Source organism: Argopecten irradians, chromosome 7 (genome assembly GCF_041381155.1).
Source record: "Argopecten irradians isolate NY chromosome 7, Ai_NY, whole genome shotgun sequence".
NCBI classification, from domain to species: domain Eukaryota; kingdom Metazoa; phylum Mollusca; class Bivalvia; order Pectinida; family Pectinidae; genus Argopecten; species Argopecten irradians.
In genome coordinates this window covers 33,655,863-33,682,559 of record NC_091140.1, presented here as the reverse complement: position 1 = coordinate 33,682,559, position 26,697 = coordinate 33,655,863, and the positions used below count along the sequence as shown (strand labels likewise).

At 32.4% G+C, this 26,697-nt stretch overlaps 1 protein-coding gene across 1 annotated transcript; it reads right to left on the bottom strand.

Moving 5' to 3' along the window:
• Positions 1-1,922: 1,922 nt before the first annotated feature.
• Positions 1,923-23,041, bottom strand: LOC138328223 (uncharacterized). The gene is made up of 16 exons (XM_069274924.1): positions 22,572-23,041; positions 17,558-17,729; positions 16,630-16,733; positions 15,845-15,967; positions 15,047-15,223; positions 14,795-14,898; positions 14,260-14,392; positions 13,987-14,007; positions 8,328-8,496; positions 7,342-7,442; positions 6,836-6,958; positions 6,302-6,475; positions 5,616-5,731; positions 5,033-5,138; positions 3,680-3,703; positions 1,923-2,177 (listed from the first exon to the last, which is right to left on the bottom strand). Exons 1-16 carry the CDS (start codon positions 22,621-22,623, stop codon positions 1,975-1,977), a joined length of 1,902 nt encoding a protein of 633 aa, XP_069131025.1. The 5' UTR covers positions 22,624-23,041; the 3' UTR covers positions 1,923-1,974.
• Positions 23,042-26,697: the final 3,656 nt, after the last annotated feature.

Sequence of the window (26,697 nt, the reverse complement as noted above, 5' to 3'; positions counted from 1 at the left end):
TTATTGTGTTCTATATCGATTTTCATATTTTGCATGAAAAAAAGAAGAAAAAACAACGCCATACAATAGAATTACACTTATTTTTCAATCGATCATTCAATTGCAAATATTTTTAATACTAGCAAATAGTAAAGTCTAAGTTTCTTCAATTTATAGCAAAGGTACTTTTATACCAACTGTATGACATTCGCTTTAAGTGACTTTATATTTTTTTAATAACATATATACAAAATACTATAAACATAGTGCCTTTATATTTTTGCATTGTCCCTAACAATACAAAAAAGTTAAACAACTAGACATGATCTATTTTTTTCAAAAAGAGAAATTAAATAAGAATTGAAAAGAAATGTATTTTCATGAGCAACCCAAAGTACAAAGTACAAATGTAATTGTCTTTCCCGCTGATGTAGACAAAATTATTTGAAATCTATAAAAAAGATATAAGAGCGATAAAGAATTTCATTTGAATTTCAACCTACAAAAAATACAACACAACAAAAGGCCAAAATCTTAATATGCACGACCTTCGTTATAATGGCAACAATTTAAAGTACTGCACTATCGTATTCGACATACCTCATAACCCAATTTTCACTTATATAACAATATATTTCAATTTCAACCAATCAGAGACCCCGTTCTGTTACTAGGCAACCAATTATGTAAACAAAAAGAAAACGTAGTATATTAAGCAAAGGATATCCCATTTTCGCATATTTTTACAGGAAGATTTAATGAATATGAACACGGAAATTTTTATAAAAATAATATTTTCTAATTGTAAAATTATTATAAAAACCCCGATGTACGAAAAAAAATTATTTCATATGTAGATATGAAGGATACGGGTGACAAAATGTTCAAGTGTGTATTTTACAACTCTATGATACTAAAGACTCTGGGATCAAAGCTTTCATTGCTGTTCATTTAACGTCTTTTAGTAAAAACCTTTATTCAGTGAAAGACCAACTGATCAATAGACCACAAAACTTTTATATCTATACTAGTCCAATTGTGTCTACGTCTTCAGTCGATAATTTTTCTTTGGTCAATAACACATGTATCGACCTCATAAAAAATATATATTTTCATAGCATAGTCGAACAGATATGTGATCTGTAACTCCGACATGAACGTTTTCTTCAAATGCATTCGCATTGCATTTACTCGAAATGGTGTCCATTAAAGTGAAACATTTACTTGATAGGCCGATTGTAATTTTATCAAATTCAGCAACATTTTTGCAACCATGGCTACAACCCCTTGACTAAAGTGGTATATTTGAAATATAATATATATTAACCAAATTTAAACTAGTTTGTCTAAGACTCAAATATACATGCGATGTCGGGTGTTTGCGGAATAAAATTGACATTTAATATATTATCTTTTTTATATTGCGACCTCCTCATAGCATATTTTTTATGTTATATTTCATTTATAGAAATATTGGATTGGCAGTTTTCTTTTCATTTTCGTTTCTTTAAGACCAGAGCGGAAATATAACATGCTGTGCACCGTGATATATACCCAAACCGTGACGATCATTACGTCTATAATGTTGACATGGAAACGTCAATTTATCGCCATCAAAATGTCTGTTTCATCTTGTGGAGTATACCGTCGTTGATAATTTTCCACGCTTTCCAAACGTAAACAATTATAATTATATTTTAATAATTATTCTTATATTCATATTTACCTGTACAGTTTACATATCAATCAATGTAAACTGATGCAAGTGTTGTTTGTCCGTTTGATAGACATCAATAATTCATACATTTTCATATTACTCGTAATTGCGTTAACTTATACTTTCCGGTTGTCGCCGAAATTAAAATAAATGTAAAACTGATCAAACTTGGACTGATCGGTTTTACTATAGTATTTGTTTACAAAATAAAAATTAAATGAATAAGAACGGTGCGACGTACTTGGATATTGTCCAATAATTTATTTCGTCATCATTCTCTACAGGTTAATATCCGTAAATTGTTGACCAGAATCTGGAACCTGTGGTTGTAAACGACATTGGAAACACATTTTCTGTCTCGATATGATGATCATGACGATAACCCCAATGGCAATACACAGAACGATAACTCCACCAATTATAAAATAAGTCGTGAACGATGAATCTGCTGGGAGAGTAGACGAAGGTGTTGTTGCCGCATCTGTCGAAAATTAAATGATAACAATTAAGGATGTTCCTTTTTTTTAGTTTTTTTTTTTTTTAATTTAAACGTATTTTATTGCAAACAAATTTACAAAGGGATCAGGCACAAGTTATTGCAACTTATCAAAGCCCTCTTCCATTGATTGCCTATATAACATAAAGAACATTTATCATTTGGACATTAATTTATGTTTAACTGTAAAATAATAGGCAGTGTTGAGGATTTTATTCGGGATACAAATAAGTATTTAAAATACTTTGATATTGTAACATAATAAGCTCAAACTTTTCAATGACGATGAACGTAACTTTTGATTCTGTGGACACCTGCTCCTCTTTTTAATGTATACAAATTACCTTTCGTCGACAGTGTAGCATGTTTGAATGAATGAATGTAACAAAACATTATTCTATAGATAAAACGATCCTTTTAGTATTAGAAGATTGGTTGTACAGATATGAAGTAGTCATGCATTTATTAATTGATAAATCATACGACTTTTAAATTTATTGTCTTGTATTGCTTGTGTTTTCTTATTGCGTAAAATGGACAAATTATCTTATATCAAAAGTTTGTAAGATCCCTATTACATATACATTGTAAGCATTATAATTTTGTAAATACAGAATACTATATATATGACTGTGATGACAAATCTAGAGTACCAACAAAATGATTCAGTGAGATGTTGACACTCCTAGATAAATTATTCCAGATTGAACATCACAGATATATTTTTCTCACCTATTTACCACAGTAGCCAAACTAACAAAACAGGCCCCGAACAGTGCGATAACATTTATATAATTATATTTTGATATAATTAATGCGCGTTTACCTAACCACACTGTTTTTAACAATATATAATTATAGGTTCGGATTTGTAATATATTAACACTTAACTCCCACAGATTGCCGTTATGAAAGTATATTGTCACGAACAATCCAGTTTCTGTCATCTTCGAAAATTATATCTAGAAAATCAAAATGTCAACCCTACATCATTTCACCTACAGGTCTGTTCTAAGTAGATATTATGGGTCATCAATTTGTCCCAGTGTTATTTTTAAAGGTGCTCCACCGCTGACAAATGGTATTTTTTCTCTATCAAAACAGGAGCAGACGATTTCGTATTTTTCTTCAGTTACAAAAGTTACTTACTTAACACAATTACCACCATTGAAAAGTTTGTGATTCTTATTTTACTTCAAGATAGAAACATTTAAAATGATTAAGTGCATCGCGAAAAAAATCCCTGGCACTATTCACTATATTGAATGGAAAACAGCAAAATAAATTATTTTATAATATTTTTTTTATTTATTAGACATATTCATACATGATAAGTCACCAATTATTGTTAAAATGGTGAGTACCGTTTATGCTTTATCGGCGGTGGAGCATCTTTAAAAAATCATGTCATGTCAAGCTTCATATACAAATAAACAAAAAGCATATTAATATAACCTTTGTTCACCTATTGATATATCAATACTTACCTGTTAAATGCGATTGACAGTTTTCTGTAAACAAAAGACAACTGTGATAATGATTATTTATCATTTATTACAAGTGAACCATTAACGATTTGTTTTCATATGTTTTCCCAATTTTTAAGTGCAACTTTTTCATTTATTACAAGTGATTTATATTGCAATATAAGCGGTTGGCAACATATTAGAGAAACATTGATACATTACCTTAATCATTTTTTTCTATGTATACATCTATAAATTGTGAAAATACACAATCTAATAAATCATAAAAAACTTCTAATAGACTTAACAGCTCTTTGCCCTTCTTTAGACGTTCAACTAAATCCAATAAAGTAATGTTACTTCGTTTGAAACGGATTTGGGTGCCAAAATAAAACTTAACTGGATATAAGTGTTCTCCCCTTCCCAAGCAGTGAAAAGAATACGTTTACGCAAATAATATAATGTTAAATTCATGTTTAAAGTAAAACAACCTCAAAATTTACACTATCTCTAATTACGCAAAACGACTAACAAATATCTACCTATTCTGCATGTATTATGTTATAAATATATTCGGTGATGTTTCTATATCTGTTATGCTAGTTGTATGGATTTCAGTATTTTCTTGGTATCAAAACAAAATAGTGTCCAGAAGTGAATCAGAACAGATAAAACCAATAATATGGAGAGTGAACTTGATGACTATTCAAATACTCTTATATCCTTTTTCGTAATTCATATTTTTTAATTTCGATATTGAACACCAATACAAATTGTATATTCTGAACTGATGATACTATACATTGTTGACTGGCAAGATGTTAAAGCAACTCTCGAGGACTCTACGATAAAATGGCATATATCGTGTATAATGAAATGATCATAAGACAGCGCAATGATTCAAACTTGAAATGTACAATTTGAGTTTTTTCCATGTAAAACCAATTTTCATGATGTAATACTTACCATAACTTTAGTATGCAAATACGCTACCTACACCAATCTTTGTAGCCCCAACAAACATAAGATTTGAGAATCCCGTCTCCCTACCGTACCTCATTTCGTACTCGACGAGAGTAACATAGAGTGGTCTCCCTTCCTCAAACAACCTTAATGGAGCCACAGGGGCAATATGGCTGAGGAAGAAAGGGTAAGAAAAAAAAGGGTGGGACTCCATAAAGTTATGATGGTAAGCATTACATCATGAAAGTTGGTTTTACATTGAAAAACCTCAATTTCATTTCAGTAATACGCTGCCATAATTTGAGGTAGCGTATTTGCATACTAAAGTTATGGTTACGTATTACTGAAATGAAAATCATAGTTATCATGTTTGTATTCAACATTGAGGACTGAAGGAGTTATCGACCTTACCTGCAGAAGATAACCTGAGGAATAGGATAGGGTCGGTATTCATTAAATCACTGCAGTATTCTTTATAAATCGTCATAACTAGTCCACCAGAAACATTAAACAGCTCCTGTTGATCAAACAACATTTTGGTTAGAATATAATTTTGATATTTATTTCATGATAAATGAAGACATTGGGCTTAAATCTGCAATTTATATTATGAACATAATGCATAACTTGTACATACACAAACATGGGATGTTGCATATTGAAAGATAATTTATTAATTAGCAAATAAATCCATTTATCTCATTTTACTCCTTAGATAAAATTAAATTTTTTGGGAATCTTTTAACATATATTGCTAATTACTATGATTGTTATATCTAGAAGACATAATCAGTGCATAATACATTATTGGTATGATTTTATTTCCACTTCCGGATCCTTGCAATGTCTTGCAATACTATGTTCACTCCATGCAAAATTCTTCTGGCCAAATACAAAGGATTTGATTAGACTCATGCACCCCTGCAGATATAATTAAACACTGCTAAGACAAAGGTTAGAACAGTCCATTCTGGATTTCCAGGGCAGAACTTACGGCACAGATGATATTATGGTCAACAAGTGACATCATGTTACTATCGTTTGTGTCCATGTAGAGATATGTTGTGTTATAACTCTCCTCGTAGTATAAACAGGAAAATTCAACAGTGGCTACAGCAGATAGAAAACAGCATTTTATAGAGAACAAAATCATAACGCACAGCACATTTTAAGTAGGAAGACATAATTGACAATATTATACAATTTCTGAAGGGATCGAATTTAGTTAAACATATATATTTGCTTTGTAGTGATGCACAGAGGGTGGGAACATAAATGTGGAAAAAAAGGTAATGATAAAAGTTTTTCTTAAGCACGATGCATTTTAACATATTTATATAATTAAATATAAATTTAAACAAGAATTGGCTTGAATTTATGTTTACACTGTATAAGATATTTAAAAAATAGTTCCTCAAGAAATCTTAGAGTTAACAGTACTTTTTTGTACATGTACTGTATTTAAAAATTAACTTCAATATATTTTAATGTTATGAGATTATAACACAAAAAGTCTGAGCTCGTTATAAACCGCTCTGGAGTTCATTTAAAGTACAATCAGATCCCGTAAATAATATATTCAAGATGCTCCATTTTAACGATACAATATATTTCTCAAATAAAGTTGTTCTAATGAAGATTTTCGTTCATTAACAAAATTATAAGATCATTTTTAATTACTTGCTAAGGCAGTCCCACATGTGTCGTTAATTTTAATGCGCATGCGTGTAGTGTCTTCACAGACGTCCAGTTGACTCCGATTACAATACGTGATATTCGTCCCATTCACAACAGACAGTGATCTGTACATGAAACGTGTGCTCTGTGGACAAGGAATCCCCTGCACTGATGATGCTGTAAATTGAATCGACAAAACTAGATTAGATAACTTCATTTTTGTATATCAAATGCAATGAACCAATGAAAAATATACATTTTATTTATATATAGATATAACTAGAAATGGACTAAAAGTTTAAATTAAATAAACAAGTTGCGCTTATTTCTGGAGAGCGTGCTTTCGCTCCTTTACACCTTTAAATTCGTATTAGAGTATGTGAATGAACACCCAGGTAACATTTATATACCTTACATAATTGATGAAGCCTTATTTTCATTTATAGGTTCTTCATGGCTTTATATAACAATAAAATGTACATATGTATGTCGTTTCTATGGATACATCACACAATAGCGGAGTGCCTGGTAACTCACCATTTTTAACCAACATAACAGCTGAATCGACATCGTATGGCTCAGGACGATTGCATACTTCATCGAATGTCACTGTCGAATTGATACTGCCAAGTAAGGCATCGTTTAGGAAACTCTCAAAGTCTGTAAAAGACAGAAGGTCAATTCAGTTCGATGTCAATATAAAGTCTCCGCCGACCTTCCCTATACATGTACATAAAATGACAAGGTTTATTAAACGTTGTTCTAAGCAGACTTTGTGAGTACCAATTACATCGAATATTTGCTACAATGTACATAAGGTATTGTTAAACTTTCAAGTTTTGTTTTGCTATTATGTATGTTTATCCAAAATCAACCCTTTTAATTTTCAATACATCGACATCATTCCTAAAGCCCTCCTGAGTTTTATGTCAAAATAGCTGTTTTCGGCCGGCAATCTAGTATCTAGTATTATTTTTTCAAAATATTTTTCATTTGCGATATAGACGCACGACTTCAATACCTGAATAGGACATGAAAATTACCTGTTCCTACATAATACAAGTAGTTATCTTGACTCGGCCGAATATCCATACACAAAAACATATTTACTGTCAGGCCGAACACAAGTGTTTGCTGAATGGACCTGGAATAATAATAAAAGATGCATGGTCGTAAATGATATGAGAATATGAGAATATCAATTTTAGTGATTTCAGAAGAAAAAAAAAACTCGAGTACATCAATTTAGTTTGAACCAGTTGTTTTATATTGTATTATATCATGTCACGCCATTTGTACAAGAAGCTTTTGTACGGCCTGAATCAGGGACATAATAATACCTTATATGTGAAGGAAGCAGAAGTATATCGTAGTCGGCAAATGATACCTAACCTTTACCTCTCCTCAGTGTCTACGGAAATCACTGAGTGAAAAAAAAGAAATTAATTTAAAAGGCTGGTGACAATGTGTTCCGTTACTTTTAAATAACTTAAATATATGTTTATGATGTGGAAATATAATACAAACATCTGATTGTCCTTTTCATTAACTGCGATTTATGATGATGGTAAAATATGATTTTCATGTTTCAGTTCAATATATGAGTTGTATGTATATATTCAAGTATTTCCTTTAATCCAATTCAATAAGGTAAAATTCCAAATTTCGTAGCAGCCAAAAGGATGCCACGTTTCAAATAGCGACGCCATTTTACATTCGGAACATATTTGCAGCTAATGGAGATCATCGATAAAAGCTAGCAGTATAACATTATAATTATTAAACCAAACAAAGCATTCGTATATCACTTCATAGCAGAAAAGGAAAACAATAAAAACATGCCGACTATTTCGTTAGATCTTTATTTTGGTTACGTAGTAGTAGACTTTCTCACTTCTGCCAAATGCCAAATACAAGCCGATTCGGATTTATGGAAACTTATCTAGGCAAAATGTCCTTTCTTTATTATCAATATATGTCGCTTAAATAACGTATGAAATGAACAGAGCATTTTGTAATAAATACATACCTCAATTTATATTTAGTTTGATTAACCTCCTCACATGTTAAATCTATCGTACGGTATCCTGGAATGTTGACAGGATAGCCATGTAGCGTTGTGGAATTGATTCGAAATATGGTTGAATCTGATGTGATCCAGACTCCTTTCAATCGCTCTGGGAAAGTGCATGATGTAGCTTCAACGAAAACATGACCAATTTTATCTTCATGGAATAATAAACACACACGAAATAGCCTTTACTACACACCAATATGTGTTCATATCACTTAACATATCAGCGCGGCATCCTGAAGTGGGGGACTATCTAAGAGATATGTATCTATCACATATGATGCACGTGTTATTGTGCATTGATAGTACTATAATTACTACTTTCAACTCAGCAAATATGTGATACATGTAATATAGAGAAAAGATATTATTTTTACATTATAATCAATATGTTAAGTTGATGAGTAAATACAAACACTATTAATAATATGATACATCTGTATAATGATTCTTGCGATATAAAGTACATAATTTATCTATATAACAGGGACATTATTATAAATAAACTTTGACTTTCAAAGTTCTTGACATACCTGTTATAGCGTGAAGATCAACGGTAAAAGCAATTAACATCAGTAGCGAAACACACTTAACTCCACTACGTCTATGCTTCGCCATATTTAATTTTAATACAAGAAAATTAATGTTAAAGTTTAAAGGCTAGGTACACTTCAGTGCAATGCCTACCTATTCCACGCTAAGTGAGTAACGTTTTCCGGCAGCACGCCCCATAGGTGTATCAAATAACTCCAGTCAATCGGATTTAAAATGTATGAAGAAATGAAAGGCTGTAAAAAACTTAAAACCTAGACTGGACAAAGGGTCGGTTAAGGTAAAACAACTCTATTTTATACCCACTGTGCTATATAGACGTTTATTGTAGACTGTTAAATGATTATTACAAAATAAAGTTCTGTTCTTCTTTAATGAGCCATAGTTTTAAAATGATTTTTAAAATTCCATTGTCGGTTCAACAAATTTGATGACGTAGATACACCAGTCTGTATGAAAGACAAACATATGGTTTAAACTTGTAGAAATTATATTTCTGTCACAGATATTGTTTGAGTGTTGCTACCACATGCTACACCAGCTCAGTATGATCATTATTTCATTATTATTTTTTGTTTTCACTAAAAAAGACATATTAGTCCACATCCACCACTTTTTTATCGTGTAGAATCTTACCAAATATGTGAATATGTGTAATGCAGACGTTAAGCAAGATTCAATGCCAGTATAGGTAAAATTATTGACTAAAAAATGGTTGTAGACGATGATAAAGAAAATGATAAAGATGATACCTGCCAATCAACATTCATGGGTGCGTTTACATAATTATTAATGTAACATTTGAAGTTGCATTTGCCCAATTACTAAAGAAATAGTAATTTTATCGACAATAAATTAGTTTACAGTAAAGGTGCTATCCTATATTAACAAGGTCAGAATGGGTTCAGTATAAAATACATTTAGCAGACATTAGGTATGACAAATTATAAGGATACTTTCCCTTTGTACGATTTGATGTAAGCAACACAGACAGATTTACGACAGATTCGTATTCGTAGACGGGATTATTAAGAAGTAAACCAATAACCTAGATTACAAAATGGATATATGTTCATGACTAGAGCAACACAATCTTATATATACATTGTCATTTACATGTAGCTACTATAGGTTTAGTTCCAAATATAGAATATTTTCTTACCAAACATAAATCTAAGTGCACATGTTCATGACAAAACTACTTATAATTAACACATGTACATTCAAACTTTTAATACATGCAGAAATAAAATGCATTGAATGTTGGTATTGAACGAAACACTAAGAAAGTAATGTTTACAGCTTTAGTATTGTTCATTTTTTCCTAAATAAGCTGGTATTTATCGTCGAATTACCCAACTCTAAAATTTAAAAAGCATGGCGTATGGAGAATTTTACATGTTTAGTTGCAATGGTCATTGGCTTTTATATGGGGCGATTCTTAGTCGATGCAAAGCAGGTCAAATTACATACCTCTAAAATGTAAATTGTATGGTGTATGGAGAAGTTTACATGTGTAGTTACACTGTGTGTATGGCAAAAATATTTGATATTACGCGATATTGATAGTTTATTCGTTGTTTCTTTTATTGTTTTGTTTCTGGGTTTTTTCTTGGCTCTTAATGCTTTCTTTTGCTATTATTATTTTGTGTGTGTTACTTTGTTAAAGCTAATGTACTTTAAAAAAATAATTTTTTGTAACCAAAATAATCCCGATAACAATAAGTCGCAAACTCATCATTACGCTATTCTGAATTTGCATATTATAGAGTTATCTGCACTTGCGGGTAGGTATTGACTGTTACGTCATGTGTTTGTGAACGTAACGCCATACGTTTCGGAGAAAACGACATGAATTGCGTTCACAAAATAATTACATAACAATGGATCCCTATACGCAAGGGAGCTAACTCTGTAATATGGAAAGACGGAATACATTGATGTGTATTACTATTAGACATTTTATTCAAAAGAAATATTGTTTAACCACTAATGAGCTCCATCAGTACGCTGTCATTTCATCTTACAAATGCAACATTAAGTGTTCAGGCTTATAATGCTTAACAATGCACACTGGATAAACTTCATTGGAAACTAGGTAACTGTAATGGTGTGACAACGAAACCATAACCTAAGGGGTAATTCAGGCACGCCCAACCCGGACTTTGCCAAGGGTTGGGTATTACTAAATTCTCTCGAAGGTTGTGATTCCGTTGTCACACCCTCAGGGTAAGGAATTATGTTGTTACTCTAGCACACAAAAGACAAGGATGAATTAGTAGAGACATGGGTCCCTCGACTGAAATGACACTATGGATGACATCATCAATAATGCAAGCCACAATAACGCCGCATGTATTCATTAATCATTTAATCGGTTTTTGGAATTGCTTGTTCGAATGGTTTGCGCGTACAATCTGTCATACACTATGTGTTGACAGAAAAATCTCTCATGGCTAAACCAGTGACAAATCAGTGAACTGTAGTGGAAAGGAACATTTCAAACCAAGTGTAATGTTTTGGTTAGACAACAAAACTCATTCCAAAATCATATATGATGATTGAGGTATCTCTGTCTACTTGACATAACCATGTTCGGTTATTTGTCTTTCATGACTTCCATGAAAAATGACGTTTTGTGAAATAATTGTCATTATTATACCTAACTTTCATGCGTAATGTCCTGATTGGATTAAACTTGATCACATTGGAATTTGGAAAGGAAGGTAATTGAACACAGCGAAATAATACTTGAAACTAACCCCGAAGGAAATAACCTATTGGAAGCTTTGCATGTAAACGAATGTTCACATTGTCTGCAACTTAAAAAAACAACACACACACAAATTATAAAAAAAGCTATATGTATTAGGGAGTCGGACGTGATGTTGATCTCATTAGTTGATCTCATTGACTACAACCCGGTTGGTTCAGCACTGTGCTTGGCACCTGTTTAAATCTCTCTTATAGGGATTTTTTATTGTTACATATTTATAGATTTTTGTTTATTTTTAAGTTGTGTTCGGTATCATAAATAAGTATGATACTATGTGTTAGGATACTTTTAGTATTGTCTTCTGGAAATATTTGTTTTTTTCTCAGAACATATCTCTTTCCAGATGTATCCACCATAAAGCGCCATGCTCGTAAATTATCACGGACACCACACACCGCATGTTTTGATGACATCAGGTATTATAATAGTGTCTAGGACGTTGTTTGTCTTGCACCATTCTGAGTAAGGTTAAGTTTTTTTCCTTAGCAACTACGGTATATCAAACAAAACTTGCGAGACAATCATTTTGCTGGGTTAGCTACCCTTACAAAACTACACTCGACAACTGTTAGAAGAATAATATTTATTTCACACAGGCAAGTATTTGCATAACAACGGCAGATGAGAATAATTTAAAGGAATATATATGGAATCTTAAAGTGTTCAGTACATACATATCTCTTCTCTAAGAAAGTGCATTTAAGCTAGTTCCACACATAGTTCCAATACGGAAGATTATCCTTGCGTCTGGATGATATGATGATTATGACACTACTTTGATGATGATACCTATGCATCCCCCGTCTTGTCACACAAACAACTGGGAATAATACACCATGTAGTCTTCTGATAAGTCATCTTTGTAAAATACTTTAGCGATTTTCTAACTATCCAGATATTCTCCGTGTTACATTTAATACTCTCGTCTGTTTATCCAATAACGAAATAGTTAAATGGTAGAAAATGCATTGTCACCGGTATTTATATTCAAAGTAACAGTTACTTGAATATCTCACAAAACATGATGGCAAACCCGATTGTTATACCCCTATACAATCGTTTTTATATAAACTCTCTTGACAAAAATGCCAATAAATGAACTGTTCCGTCGAGCGGTCCAAAGAACTGTTGAAATAGAATGTTAAAATGTGCTGTTGGACCGGAGTGACGTCACACCTTTAATTCGTGACGTCACTGCATTGTTTTGAGTCGATGGGTATAACGAAACAGTTATCGACTGGGTTTTCGGGAAGCAGATGATCTGTTACACCCTCAAACAAACTTATGCCCTCGGCCTTCGGCCTCGATCAACACTTTGTCTTCGGGTCCAACAAATCATATGTTGCCCTCAGTCCCAGCCAACAACTGTATATTATTACATTGTCCACTATATTTAATCCACACTTCAGAATTATCACAGTTTCACAAATATATATTGTTGTTGAAAAAGTTTAAAAGATCAAACACTACTTTTGCTTAATCAAAGAAGCTATTGGCCCATCATGTCTTCGACTGCATCGAAGCTGTATAACCCTCCAATCCCAGGGGAGGGTGGCGGTTTAAGGGTTCTGAGGGGTTCTAACGGTCTGTTTGACGATGCTGGAGGGTCATCGAGAAGGAAAGGGTCTTTGTAGATAGGTTCCACGCGTGGTAGAGGCAAAACACAAGGCAGGAACGTGGGATGACTGGGTATCACAAGAGATTTTTTGGGTCGAAATAATCCGGAGTGGCCGCGTTTCATGTATAGCTCACTGCGCATGCCGAAACGCAAATTACTTGTTTCCGGTTTTGAAACCACGATAATTGGTGATTCAGGGCGAGGTTTCTCTGATGTCGTTTTCTTCTTTCCACACTTTCCACATAAACAGAGCATCAGTAGGAGAAGAAGAGAAAGTAGAATATACAGAGGGATCAAAAGAAGGGCATATAATCCAGTCTGACTTGATGCAATTGCGACCCCCTGATTCGTTACGGAAGTTGCCGTTCCTTAAAACATCATAAAATGCAAAGAGGATAAAATATATAAAAATGTGTAAAATTTCATATATGCCTTTAAAAAGGACATTTCAATTGCAAAATATTTCCGTTCTCGAGAAGAACAGTTCATTCAATATTATATATTGCAAATATCTACTTTTATTTGTCCTTAATGACGTCGTGCCGTATTATTTGTATGATTACAGAAACGGGCATGTCAAACTGGGGAAAGTATTTTCATTTATTTGAGAAAATAGCGTTTGCCAAATTCTAAGACCAAGTATACTTTAGATCGGCGATTTAACTTACCTCCTAATGTAACGCATTTCTCTGAAAGTAAAAAATGAGGCAGAATATAAATATGGAACATATACTGCTTTTGAACATATCATTTTTTTTATATTCTTAATAGCTCGGTTTTGATATGCAAATTCTAATGCTTTATTTGATCGTGTTTTAAACCCATTTTACGTCATTTATATAAATATTCTGTTTTTTATTGATTTAAAAAAAAACTTTTGAGTTTTATTTCGGAAAGGCATTTGACATTTATATCTATATAATGCAACATAACTCAGTTACCTGATGGATCCTGCGCGACGATTGTTTTTCCGACGATGGTATCACGTGTACCAGGTGTCACGTGGTCTGTAGTGGCAGTGCAGTACTTGATAGTCTCGGTGGCTGTTACGACGTCGCCTACTACCTCAAACGCCTGTAATGTCATTATTAATTGATTTATTAAATTTTCTTTTAATTATCATCCTACAAATCGTTAATCTAGTGACGATTTGATACTGATTCTATAACACATTTATCTCCTTAAGAAGTACAATACTCGAGACAATACTCTGCCAATGAGTAATTTATAATTACTCCTTATACTATGATATATTTTGGTCAATGTGAGAAATTTGCCTGCTTTAAATATCCCTACATCATATGAAAATAAACAAATACACCAAACAAAACAAATCAAATCAAAACAAAACAAAAACAAACAAACAAACAAAAATAAACAAAAAGAATCGCGACCCTGTAAAATAAAGATTTACTTTCACACCCTTAAACTAAATATTCGTTCTATAATTTAAGGTCCCTGTTGTTTTATACTTACAAAACATGAGAATTGATAAGTTGGTGAGGCATCATTGTTCCACAGAGAAAGATAGGTGGTCTGACCGGAAGTCACGTGATGTAGACAGGAATATTGACCACCAGCTAAAAACAACGAATAATTAAAATACTACAGAATTTATTTTGGTGACATCTTACACTGTTTGTTCTTAATTACAGCAGTTGTCTTTGCGCGAAGCGTTTGAAAAATATGTGAATTATATGATTTTTATAATGGCATACGCGGTCATACCAGAAAAGGTTAGTTCCGTAGCACAAGGTGTATCCATGGTAAAATTCATCTGGGTCCGGTTCGAGCAGACGTCTAGGACACTGTTGGCGCAGGTTTGGCCTGATATAGCTACAGAAGTAAAAACTGCCAAAAGACCATCCGGGCACTGAATTGGAGCTGAGCCATCCGCCACTGACCCTGTTTACCAGATTGATATATCAGTCGAATAAAAAGTAATGTCTGCATGATAAAGATGGTAAGATTTGGCAGTTTCCTATAGCGTGTGATAGTTAAAAAGTATTTAATCATAACATAAACTAGCAATTTAGATATATCAAATACAGCTTGTGTTTTTTTTCCATAATTTCTATATTAACTAACAAGAGTTCAGTTGGACAAGGGTACATAACACTCAAGCGTTGGGTAAATCATTTATCCCATAACTTTATCTATTATCTTTATACAGTGTCTATCAGTTGTTTCTCGTCTACATTCAAAGATGCCGACCTACACCTATTACGTCATCTATTACGGACATAATATATTTCCTCCATAAAACATTGTGCCTAAATATAAAGCTAATAATTTGTTGTTTACACTTAAAAAATGCAACTACCTGTTACCTATGGTAACTGCAATGAAATATGTTTACCTACTAAGGTGTATAAACATAAGCGATAACCAACTACTATGGATTTTATCACATTTTCCCCATAACTCAACATGCGTGACGATGTGATAAAAATATTTCACACGTATTCTATACCATCTATCTGATGTCCACATGTTACAAGGTAATAAAATTTAAGTTTAACCTACCGCTTTTTACAAGTGTAATATATGTTTGTGGTTCATACGGAGTGGCCCTATTACAGGCTTGTGCTAGTGCCGCTATGGCGTCGGCCAGAGGGAATATGAAATCCTTCACGAATACGTCGTATTCTGTAACAAAAAAAACAACACTATGATACGTCCACCTTCAACATACATACTACTCTAAAAGGCGTGAAAATTATTATCGCGAAAATATGAGTGGAAACAAATATGTCTCCATCACGAAAAAGAAACGTCGTGAGAACGTTTCAAAAAGAGGGTAAGCAGAATTAAATATGTCGCGAAATTGAATCGTCGTGGAAACGTCGTTATGTGTGAAAACGCGAAATTATGTCTTTGCGAACATCTGTTGGATTATAGTATTAAGGTTATCAAGGTCTCGTGAAATCTCGTACATAAGTGAGATTCTGTTAAAGGACGACATTATAAGTCATACAATTCAAGTTTGCATCAGATTTTTACAAAGAATTATGATGTAGAATACATACGTGAGTTTGAGATACTCATCATACCTGAATATCGACCTTCTCATTTCTAGTCCCTTATTTAAGGTAAAATTAACGCCGCCTGATTAAAAGTTATAAGGAGTTATTATTCTATTTAAACATGACAAGGGTATCAGTTTTATTAGTAAATCTAGAAATATCACACGTTATTGAGCGTAGATGGCTTATATTACTTTCATGAAGAAAGATAGTAACCTTGCTCTTATAGCCCAATGACTTTTTGTTGTCTATAACGAATGATCATAAATCTGAATATGTATTTACCTGTTCCCACGAAATACTTCAATACGTTTCCATTGATCTCCTGAATGTCCAGACACAGGAAGAACCGTGTGATGACACCGAACACATTCTGAAATTCCACTGCCCTAAATAAACAAATAAATAAATTAGTGATAATAAAGTAGTCGTGTACAAAATATGAAGAGACCGAATCCAAGATAGATTGTAGATATTTTTAAGGTAACCAATAACTCGCCTAGGCTAACTATGACACCAAAGGAGTGCATGTACAGAACATCGAACTCCTATCCAGGTAAAGACATGGTATACAAAGAGTATTTCTTTTAGATAATGGTGTAAGCTAAAGATTAAAATTATATGACTATGTGACAATGGATACAACGTCATTTGGGAGAGAACCTGTTGTTAGCTCCCCTATAATATTTTCATGAAATAAAATTTGTTGAAATTGATAAAACGTTATTAATGCCATTATTTATATCATCTACGGAAAGATTATGTTATCGAAATTAAGTATGAGCATATCTATATTTGAACCCAGTTTAGTATTATAATTAAATTGGATCATTTGTTCGCACTCTTGATTTAGTATAGGTTACTCCAATTTACTCTAGTTGACCCAGTTTTTCGTGCCACATATTTGACTTAATTAACGTGTGTTGGACAGATCAAAATTACCTAAATACTTCTTTTCTTTTTTGTAGATAATGATATGTACTTTCATAGACACATGCAGTTGATAAAAAACAAACAAAAACTTAATTTTTTTTCAGCACAGTTCTGTCACTTGTATATTTGGTATATCATAATAACTAGGAAATGCATTTCGAATTATTTCATGGAAGTGATAAATACGATTGGTAATCAATATGACCTTATTAACATGATTTATTTCTCATTGCCATCAAAAAAGTCAATTTATACTTATGAAGTGTAAACGCCATCTTACTGGAAGAGAAACGTAGTTCCTGATTGGTCGATACAGTTGAAGTCAAAGGTCGACACCCCGGTTATCAGAACCGGATAGCTTAATATCGATGTTCCCGATAATACAAGATCTCCTTTCTCGGCGCTGACCCATGTTCCGTCGGTAAGTGTTGACGGAAAGTTGCAAGTTCCATCTGTAAATATAAGGTATTTGTAGTTAACGGGTCTCTGACCCATAATCTCAACATTATCTGTTGATAATGATTAACGTTATTACGATGAATTAATGATTTAATTTTCATATGTTAGACTCATTTTTATTGGTTAGATCTTAGAGTTTTTTTTCCCATAGACCGAAAGAATTGTACGTCAAGTATTATGACGTCATATATACATAACGTTTTCACGGGATATCTTAAAAGCGGCAGTCATCGACCAGAATGAACTTTTCGCTAAAGATATCAATGCGCCACCATTTAATTTGAATAATTGGAAAAGTGAGTCAAATCACGGAAATTGATGGCTAATTTGTATCTGATTAAGTTATCTAATTAAATTGTAATAATTATCCCAATATATTTTGGGTTTATGAAGTAGTAGACAAAAAAGAAAGGAACATTCTTTTTTATTTCTATTTCAAGAATGTCCATTTTGGCTATGACTTCATCTTCATAAGCCCGAAGGATATTGAGAACAATACTTAAACGTCTTCCATAATTTCCGGTTTATGAGTATTTCTACAGATGTTACCAAAATGGCTTAGGCTTCTACTTAGACTAAAAACAGCTCTGCTGAAAGATAAACATCTGTGTTGACCATAACATATTAGATTGATTGCATCAATTTCTTGCGTCAAGTTTCGGTAAGTATATTCTATGGATTCAATATTAAAAAAGACAATAAAAATGTATCCAATTTTTCATGCATATGTCGATAATTTTCAAAAGATATAGCGATGAAATTCTATGAAGTATTTTGTAATTTTCATTTTCGTCTCCATGGTATTTGATTTTTAAATTAATTTATATATGTATGCATTGTTAATGAAAATCTGTAAATTGAATCAAAAGAAGTTTATATTTAATATATTATAATAGCATCATCAATGTATAGACTTGTAAATATTGAACTCCATATGGACGTGTACTTTTTTTCTTGACATGAGATGTATATTTTTCAAATCTCTTAATTCATTTCTGCTTTGTGACTTCACTGCAGTTAAGACGAACAATATTTTTTCTCTAACCATCCGATTCCATGTTCCTCATTCTGTTCAGGAGATACGGACTATCCATCGTATAAGTCTTCTACGTTTTATTGGAGAAATAAATTTGGATTTAATCGACTCATACAATAAACACTTTCACAGCATCATTGACCAAAACCTGCCAAATCAGTTATTGGTAAGGTAAATTGTCGTCTGTCAGGATATAAAACATATCAGTAGATAATGACTGTGGACATATTTTCCAATGTTTGAATTGTGACACACATGCTCAATGAGCAAATTAGTTGAGATTTGTTTTTTATTCATTATATCCTAATATTTCCAAAACATTTTAATCATTCATCGCTTCCTTTTCTCATTTAATTTAAACATTCAAATTTAGTTGCCTCGCATCGTCCTCATCGTTGAACCTTTATATCACAGACGAATCCATAAAGGACAAAGAAACTACATCGTGTGTTAAACAGGTACAATCCAAAGACATATTTTTTTAAAATCTGTAAGGGAATGTCTTTTTCAGCTGCGATTGTTCATAAAAACTTTTACTAATTGATTTCTTGTTACGAGTGAATGAAATACACAGTCCAAAAATCTAGATTAAATCAGCACATTTGATATCAGAAACGGAATCAACAAAGCAGTCTGTATTCGCTGAATCATGTTATAGAAGTTTTCAAATCATTTAATCAGTGTGACATTACTTTCAATTGATTACCTACATTATAACATATAAATGACCCATAATTGACAGCCGATTTAACCGATTCTGGGTAACGAACAAATCTTAACACGTCTTAGTCGGCTAAATTATTTAATGGTTCCGCTCTGATTAACGAGTAGGTGGTCAAGGAATAATAAATTGAATGTATTAATTAATACGTGTTCCATAAATGCAGATTAATTTCGTTCTTTTGTGTTTGATTTATCCCTTTTCCGTCTTTTTTTCGGCGAAAAGAAGATAATACAGAGTTGAAAATTTTCCTATATTCGTGTCGAAAAGACAAAACATAAAAATGTATGTTTTGGATTGTCGACATTTCGAAAAGCAGAACGACATGGCATAAGTCAGGCTTGTTATTTTCTCAAGGGTTAGATTTAGAAGAACATATATTGTTTTTTATTTGTTCTTAATATCAGTGAATAACATTTGGCACAAAAAACAATACAAATGGGGAAACATGGCGAATTGACATTTTTATCGTATCAGGCATACATGTATTTAGGAAATATAGGTCAATAAAAATATTATATTTTTTGCCTGTGTTGCTTGTGCGGAATCCATTTATATGAAGCAGAAATTTCTCTGATTACATGTTTATGAAACTCAAACCAAAATCAGCATTCTGTTTTCGGCAATACGATCAGGGTGGGACGTTTTATGTTCATGACCCTATGATCTCAAATCAAATAGTTTTTTTGCCATTTAATCATTTCACAGTAATGTCTTTGTAGTATTGTATTAGGAATTTGGGTTCAACATATTTTATTTACTTACTTTCAAGGTTAATGTGAAGTTTAGAAATGTATTTTTTTCAAATAATATAACATACAATACAGTTACCTAAGAATGGCGAAATCAAGTAATTAAATGTAACGAAATCGTAAACAAAATACAAATATAAAGAAAACAGAAAGCTGAGCTGGTCAGGTTTGTTAAAAAGGGGCAGGGTGAGTTTCTAACATCTTGTGAATCCTTTATAGTAATGCCACTTAATGACAAAAACGCGCGGAGAACGGTTTGTTTTATTTCATATATGTCTGTCAAATGCACTGATGCTACCGTACAATTGTCATAATCATGTTGTTCTCGGTTATTTGTAGATCGATATCAAGGTACGTAGTCGATATGGCAAATATATAATAAAATTAATTAAACGAAACTGTTTTCGTTATTAATACGTTGACACTTTTGTTACACTCGATTGACAAGACATTGCTCACTAAAAACGCACAAAACTAGGTATCCTGATTGAAATGGTTCACCTTATCTTTCAGAAGATTACTTAATGGGGATCTAAGGAACGTCACTATCATTCCAACTGTGTGCCTCAAATGATTGACCCCTGTGTTTATTAGTTGGTAAAGCTTAACGTTCTATATACAGTTAAGATCATTAAAGCACGGCCGTTTACCGTATGCAGTTTGTTTCATGCATTAATATATGTAAGCTTTAAGAGGCTTCAGTGCATTAGAGTTTGGCCACTTTGCGATAGCGAAAGTCTTGAAAAGTGGTTTACCAAAATGCATAAAGATGCCGGCTTTTGGGATATTATTGGAAGAATATTCGACAGTGATACCACTGATCTACCAGATGTCTATCAAATGCACGGTTATAGTGACATTAACGTTTCTAAATCATATCAAACAGAAAAAGTTGCTTTTCTCAGGAAAATCAGGAACCATTGTGAATTTCTAAGATAACACTAATATGTCACAAGTAAAGGAACATCTCTCTTACTTTCGTTGTTGATATAAACAGTGCATCTCTTTTTCACTAGTGTTAGCGTACATGAAGAAAAGACTAAGTTCAAAAGATACATAATGGATAGGAAAGCGATGTAGAGGTATAATTCTTTTGTTATTAATCATCAATTTGTAATTATCTGTAGACCTCACACAACACAACACAGTGCTTGTGTTCTCTCTGGGGTTATTGACTTCCTAATATTACAGATAAATGGAAGGAATAATACTGTTTCTTTGTTGTTGGTTAATGTTCGTCCTAGTCAGTTTGATATGACCTGACAGCAAAATCGCCATTTAAATTGTGACGAGGATTCATTATAAAACAATGAATAAAGTAAAGAATAGAAAATATATTAGTTAAGATATAATTTCAATATTAACTAGAATATGATCATTGTGCTACATTGTTTATGGCTATATCCGGTTGCGTTCATATTACCGTTAACGCATTAGCAATCCCTGTTCAATCCCTGTATTATCTAGAATATATATCCATTGTTGAATTGAATATACGCTTTAGAATGCTTAACATAAATATGTTAAAAGGTGGTTAATGAAAAATTATTCAAATGAAATTTGTTTAAGAGATTAATATGAATATCAGAATGTAAATACATATATATTTCTGTTAATGAAATAATTATTTTACAAATATATTATTCTAGTGATCTGAATCCTATCGACATACATTTCTCGGGATTCAGCAATTTGCCAAAAAATTGACATGCATTTATTCCTTAAACAATCGTCTTAGTGATTAATTTATCTATCAGTAACAGAGGTATTTCCGACATCCTCTAGATCTAGATTGCTTGAACATTATTATTACTTGCTTCAAATCCGTGGCTATTCGGTCAATAATTAGTATACGAGATTCAAACATAGGACTGCAGTTTAATGTTCTGTAGATATATTTCTAGTATTTTGTTAATTGTTGCTTACCCTAGTAACATACCAATATACAGCGCAAAAAAGTAGCATGGTTCATTAATATCGAAATCGTTATAATCGTCAAAGGTAAAAGTAACGTCATTTAAACGTCAGCTGGATAATATGAAACATTGCATTATGTAGCATATTAAGAACAATGTTATGCAGAAGTAACAGTGATACGCACACTTCAGCTAAATCGGTGGGTATGTTCGTCTGAAAGTTTGTTTTCGGCTTTTTAAACCAAAACTATTACGTCAAATTTATTCTGTATCACCGTTAATTAAGAAAATCAATGTTTAAATAATTAAAACGGCATAATGTATTATTAAATATCTAATTACTAAAATTCGAGGTAAAAACCAAAAGATAACTACGGACATATGAAAACTGTTATTATAAAGGTACTTACCTGCAAAATCGCTTGATAGCCCAAAAAGTATGACGACCAAAACGTAAAACATCCTTAACTTAAATCCCGGTTCACGTTTGACAATGTTTTGTTTTCAACACGAATTGTTTAAATTTAATATATTAAGCTTTGAATACGTGAAGAATGTTCTTACAAGTTTCAATAAGACAGTGTCAAACATTTCATATCTTTAAGTTTGTTCTTTATATAATTAAACATTTGAAACTATCCGGCACACTTTTGGTGGTCCTGTCGAACTGCATTTAGAAGAATAGAAATGGAAGTATAAATAAAAATATTATTTTTACCAACAATAGTTCGAAGACTATTACGGTATTTTTCTCAGAACAATGTGTCATTATGTGCCTGACATTTCAGTATAAAATTGTATCGAACCCGAAGGGCGGAACACTGTTTGTTAAGATACGATCTCATTTATTATCGGTCCACTTCATTTGTAGGCTGTTCCTAACCAGACAGCCATCTTTTAAATGTATTGACAAAGTACCAGTAAAACCGCAACCGGACCACAAATTAATGTGTTTTAGCAACATACGGATGTCTCTGCTTTAAATTGCGAGATCGATTACATCGTAAAATGTCCATACAGGTTGTGATACCCTAATTTATTGGTGGCTATTGTTGTTAAATTTAAAATACAACATAGGTATCCTTATACTGTCCTGTTTCGCACTTAGTAGGAAATATATCAACATATTTGACACACCTCGTTTGTCAGTCGACGTGTTTATATTGTATTAAATATGATATGTTCTTTATTACAACATTTTCCGATAAGTTATTTTCTTGCTTAACGAGTACCTGTAGCCTTTAAATGACCTAATTATCGACGACGTATTTATTCGACATACGAAAGGGAAGGGTATCTCAGTACTTTTAACCTTTGTCTCATGTTAGTATACATCGAATTTTCAATTACTTAAATGAACTTCTTGAAATACATTCAACTAAAGAACTTAAAAAAAACCCACCAAGCTTGTTCAATACATGGTTATAAAGGCAATGATACGTAAAGACAAGGAAAACATTTAAACATGAACAAAACAACTGATAATTAACATACATTGTATGATCAAGAATTGCTTGTAAAGGAAACTGACTGCAACTGTATGGGTGGATATTAGTATTATAAGAACTATCAATGCAACGTTTATAATTAGATAAAAAGTAATCAAATTGCAACAGGCCAATATCAATCCGTGCATCTTCATTGACATAAGATGCAAGCAAATCTATTAAATACAAATACCCGTATTTTTGTTGCACTTCAAGACACCGGTATACTGTAAATTGATGTATTTAAAAAAAGAACAGGAAATGTAATGCAAGCCTATTGCCTATTGTAAACAAATAAAAACTACAGAAATCTTACCTAATGCATGTTGTGTGGCAAGAATGCACCATTTGCACTTTAGGTTAAAATGCTTTTAAAAGATTTGATAATTCGCTCGAATGGGTTATTATAGAGATACATTTGATCACTCTCCGTGGCATTTTAATCACGATGTATATATATTTTCATTACCTACAAGATTTTTCTTACGTCATGCTGGGTTTAGAATTCGTTATCACGCAATAAATATCAAACACATTGTTTACTGGTGATGTTGGTGTTGCTAAGCCTGAAGTAAACACATTAACATAATGACAGAAAGTCTCATGTTTACAGTCTAGAGATTTTTTGATATTAAATTGATTTGGAATTTTTTTTATTAAACAATACAATAACTGATGTTGCATGCAGATGTGTGTATAAACTTAATAAAGCTTATTTTTCTCAAGTGATTCATTTCGCTATATTAACTAAAATCTGCGACATGCTAATTTGTGTATAAACTTTATAACTGTTTCAAAAGGACTTTTAAATTTATCCTCTTTCTAAATTTTCTTTCTTCTTTATGTCATTGTGTGTGTACGTGAGTGCATGCTATTGTAAGATTGACTGTATATACATGGTTTATACTTTGGTGTTTAAATTTTATAAATTAGGAGTGTATGCAAGCTGTCTTATTTGTCCGTTATTTGTTCATATAATTGTGTAATAATAAGATTTGTTAAAGGGTATGTGTGTGATACAATTAATAGATGTATATATAAGAAAAAAAATATGATGTATGTGTCAGTGAATGTAAGAACCTGTGTGATTTGATTGTATTTATTAATAAATTATCTGCTTAAAAAATAAAACAATTAAAAAAAAAAAAAAATTGCTTAAAAAATAAAACAATTAAAAAAAACGCTTAAATTTCTCAGATGGTTCATTTCGCTATATTCACTTAAATCTGCGAGTTCCTAACACCATCATAATATAGGCTGCGAAATATTCAGAAATTCAATCTCGGCGAATACAAAATGTATGACCCGTAAAGCAAACCGCGAATTGATAGGTACTGCGACTATATAGCGCCATAAAATAATACAGTAGTTGCCATCTAACATTTACATGTGTTATACTGTTTTATCCTTTGTGTTACGTACAATATGGGCCTAGTTTCACTATCACTCTTTGAAATTAAGAAATACCTTAAAGACACTCCACCGCTGACAAATAGTATTTTTCTCAATAAAAAACGAAAGCAGACGAACTAGTATTTTTCCTCAGCTACAAAAGTAACTTACTTTACACCATTACCACCATTGAAAAGTTTGAGCTTCTAATTTTATTTCAAGAAAAAAAAAATCACAAATAGTTAATTGCATTCCGAGAAATTTCGTGGCGTTATGTTCTATATGGAATGAATTACTGAATACGCCTGCGCCATAAGGAACAAAACAAATATTCTATATCATTTGTTTGTGTTGATTAGCCATACACATGATTAAACACCAATTCATGTTAAATGTTTAAATGATGGGTATCATTCATGCTCTCTCGCGGTGGAGCATCTTTAACTTAAAATTCTCCATAGGAAAACATTACAGATGTTAAAGTAAGTTCCTTCACTTCAGGTTATTTTCTTAACTTTTGTAATGCTTTTCTATGGGGAAATTAAGGTTAAGGAATTCCTTGAAGTTAAGGGATGTCATGAAACTTGGCCCAGGTCAGTTAGACTACAACGAAACAGATGCATTCGCAATAAAACAAATGAAACTGCGTGATCTAAGTAATGATATCTTTATGTAGAAATATATTTGAAAGTCAATTTCTAACATAAAAGGTGGTACAGAGCGAGTGTGTTAAACACTATTCCAATCGAGAACTCCTCTAAATATGCTAATGCTGACGTTAAAATTATATTTGCCGTACACTGTAATTGTCATGGAGAATACCCATGGAGAAGTTCTAATATGCTGTCCATCATCACAAATTACCACCATTTTGGAGAATTACAATACTGAAAATGCAAATGCATAGATTTTAATTCTTAAAAGCCAACAATACTTTAAATGATTACATTTATGTTACAGTCCAGTGAAATGAAATCATATGGTCAGACCACAAAGCCAAGCTGTGGTCAATAATTTCATTCCACATTTATACAGTGATATTAGCAATTGTAAACAGAGGGTCTGTCATCCGTTTCCCTTCGTATTAAATTTATGTTAATCGATTGGAATTTCATAATTCGAAATGATTATAATAAATCGAACATGAATTGAAATGAATGGGAGATTATATTGATGATATGACAAATGTTTGCATTTGTCTCTTTTCGTTTGGAGTTTCCCGCCAGTTGATCAATCAGTCGATCAAGTGACATATGATACTGTTACCTTTTCATGATTTCACAGGTTGACATTGCAAATAAACATTCCCGGATGTCGGCATGTAGGACTGCCGGATGTCACATTTTCTCCTCTAGGTTTTACTCTGGTTCACCTTTTTTGTTTTGCAAAAGTAGAAGATTTGCGAAATGGTTTATCGATTATCACGTTTAAATTAAATTGACTCAAAGATGAGTGTTGATACTTACAGATTTGTACGTACCACTATGAATATACTTGTGTCCGGTTATGTCTCAGCCATCTGCTTCTTGGATGCGAGTTCGAGTCCCATGTGGTGGGGCAGTTACCAGGTACTTACCGCTGATCTACTGTTTTTCTCAGGATACTCCGGCTTTCCTCCACAAACCCGTCACGTCCTTAAATGACTGCTAAAATGACG

Excerpts from the sequence above, each read along its gene's own strand:
- LOC138328223 (XM_069274924.1), bottom strand. The coding sequence starts at position 22,623 with ATGTTTTACGTTTTGGTCGTCATACTTTTTGGGCTATCAAGCGATTTT. Across the intron at positions 16,734-17,557 it reads GGAACTACGTTTCTCTTCCA|GGCAGTGGAATTTCAGAATG; the intron begins GTAAGATGGCGT and ends TTGTTTATTTAG. Across the intron at positions 14,393-14,794 it reads CTTATCAATTCTCATGTTTT|GCGTTTGAGGTAGTAGGCGA; the intron begins GTAAGTATAAAA and ends ATGACATTACAG.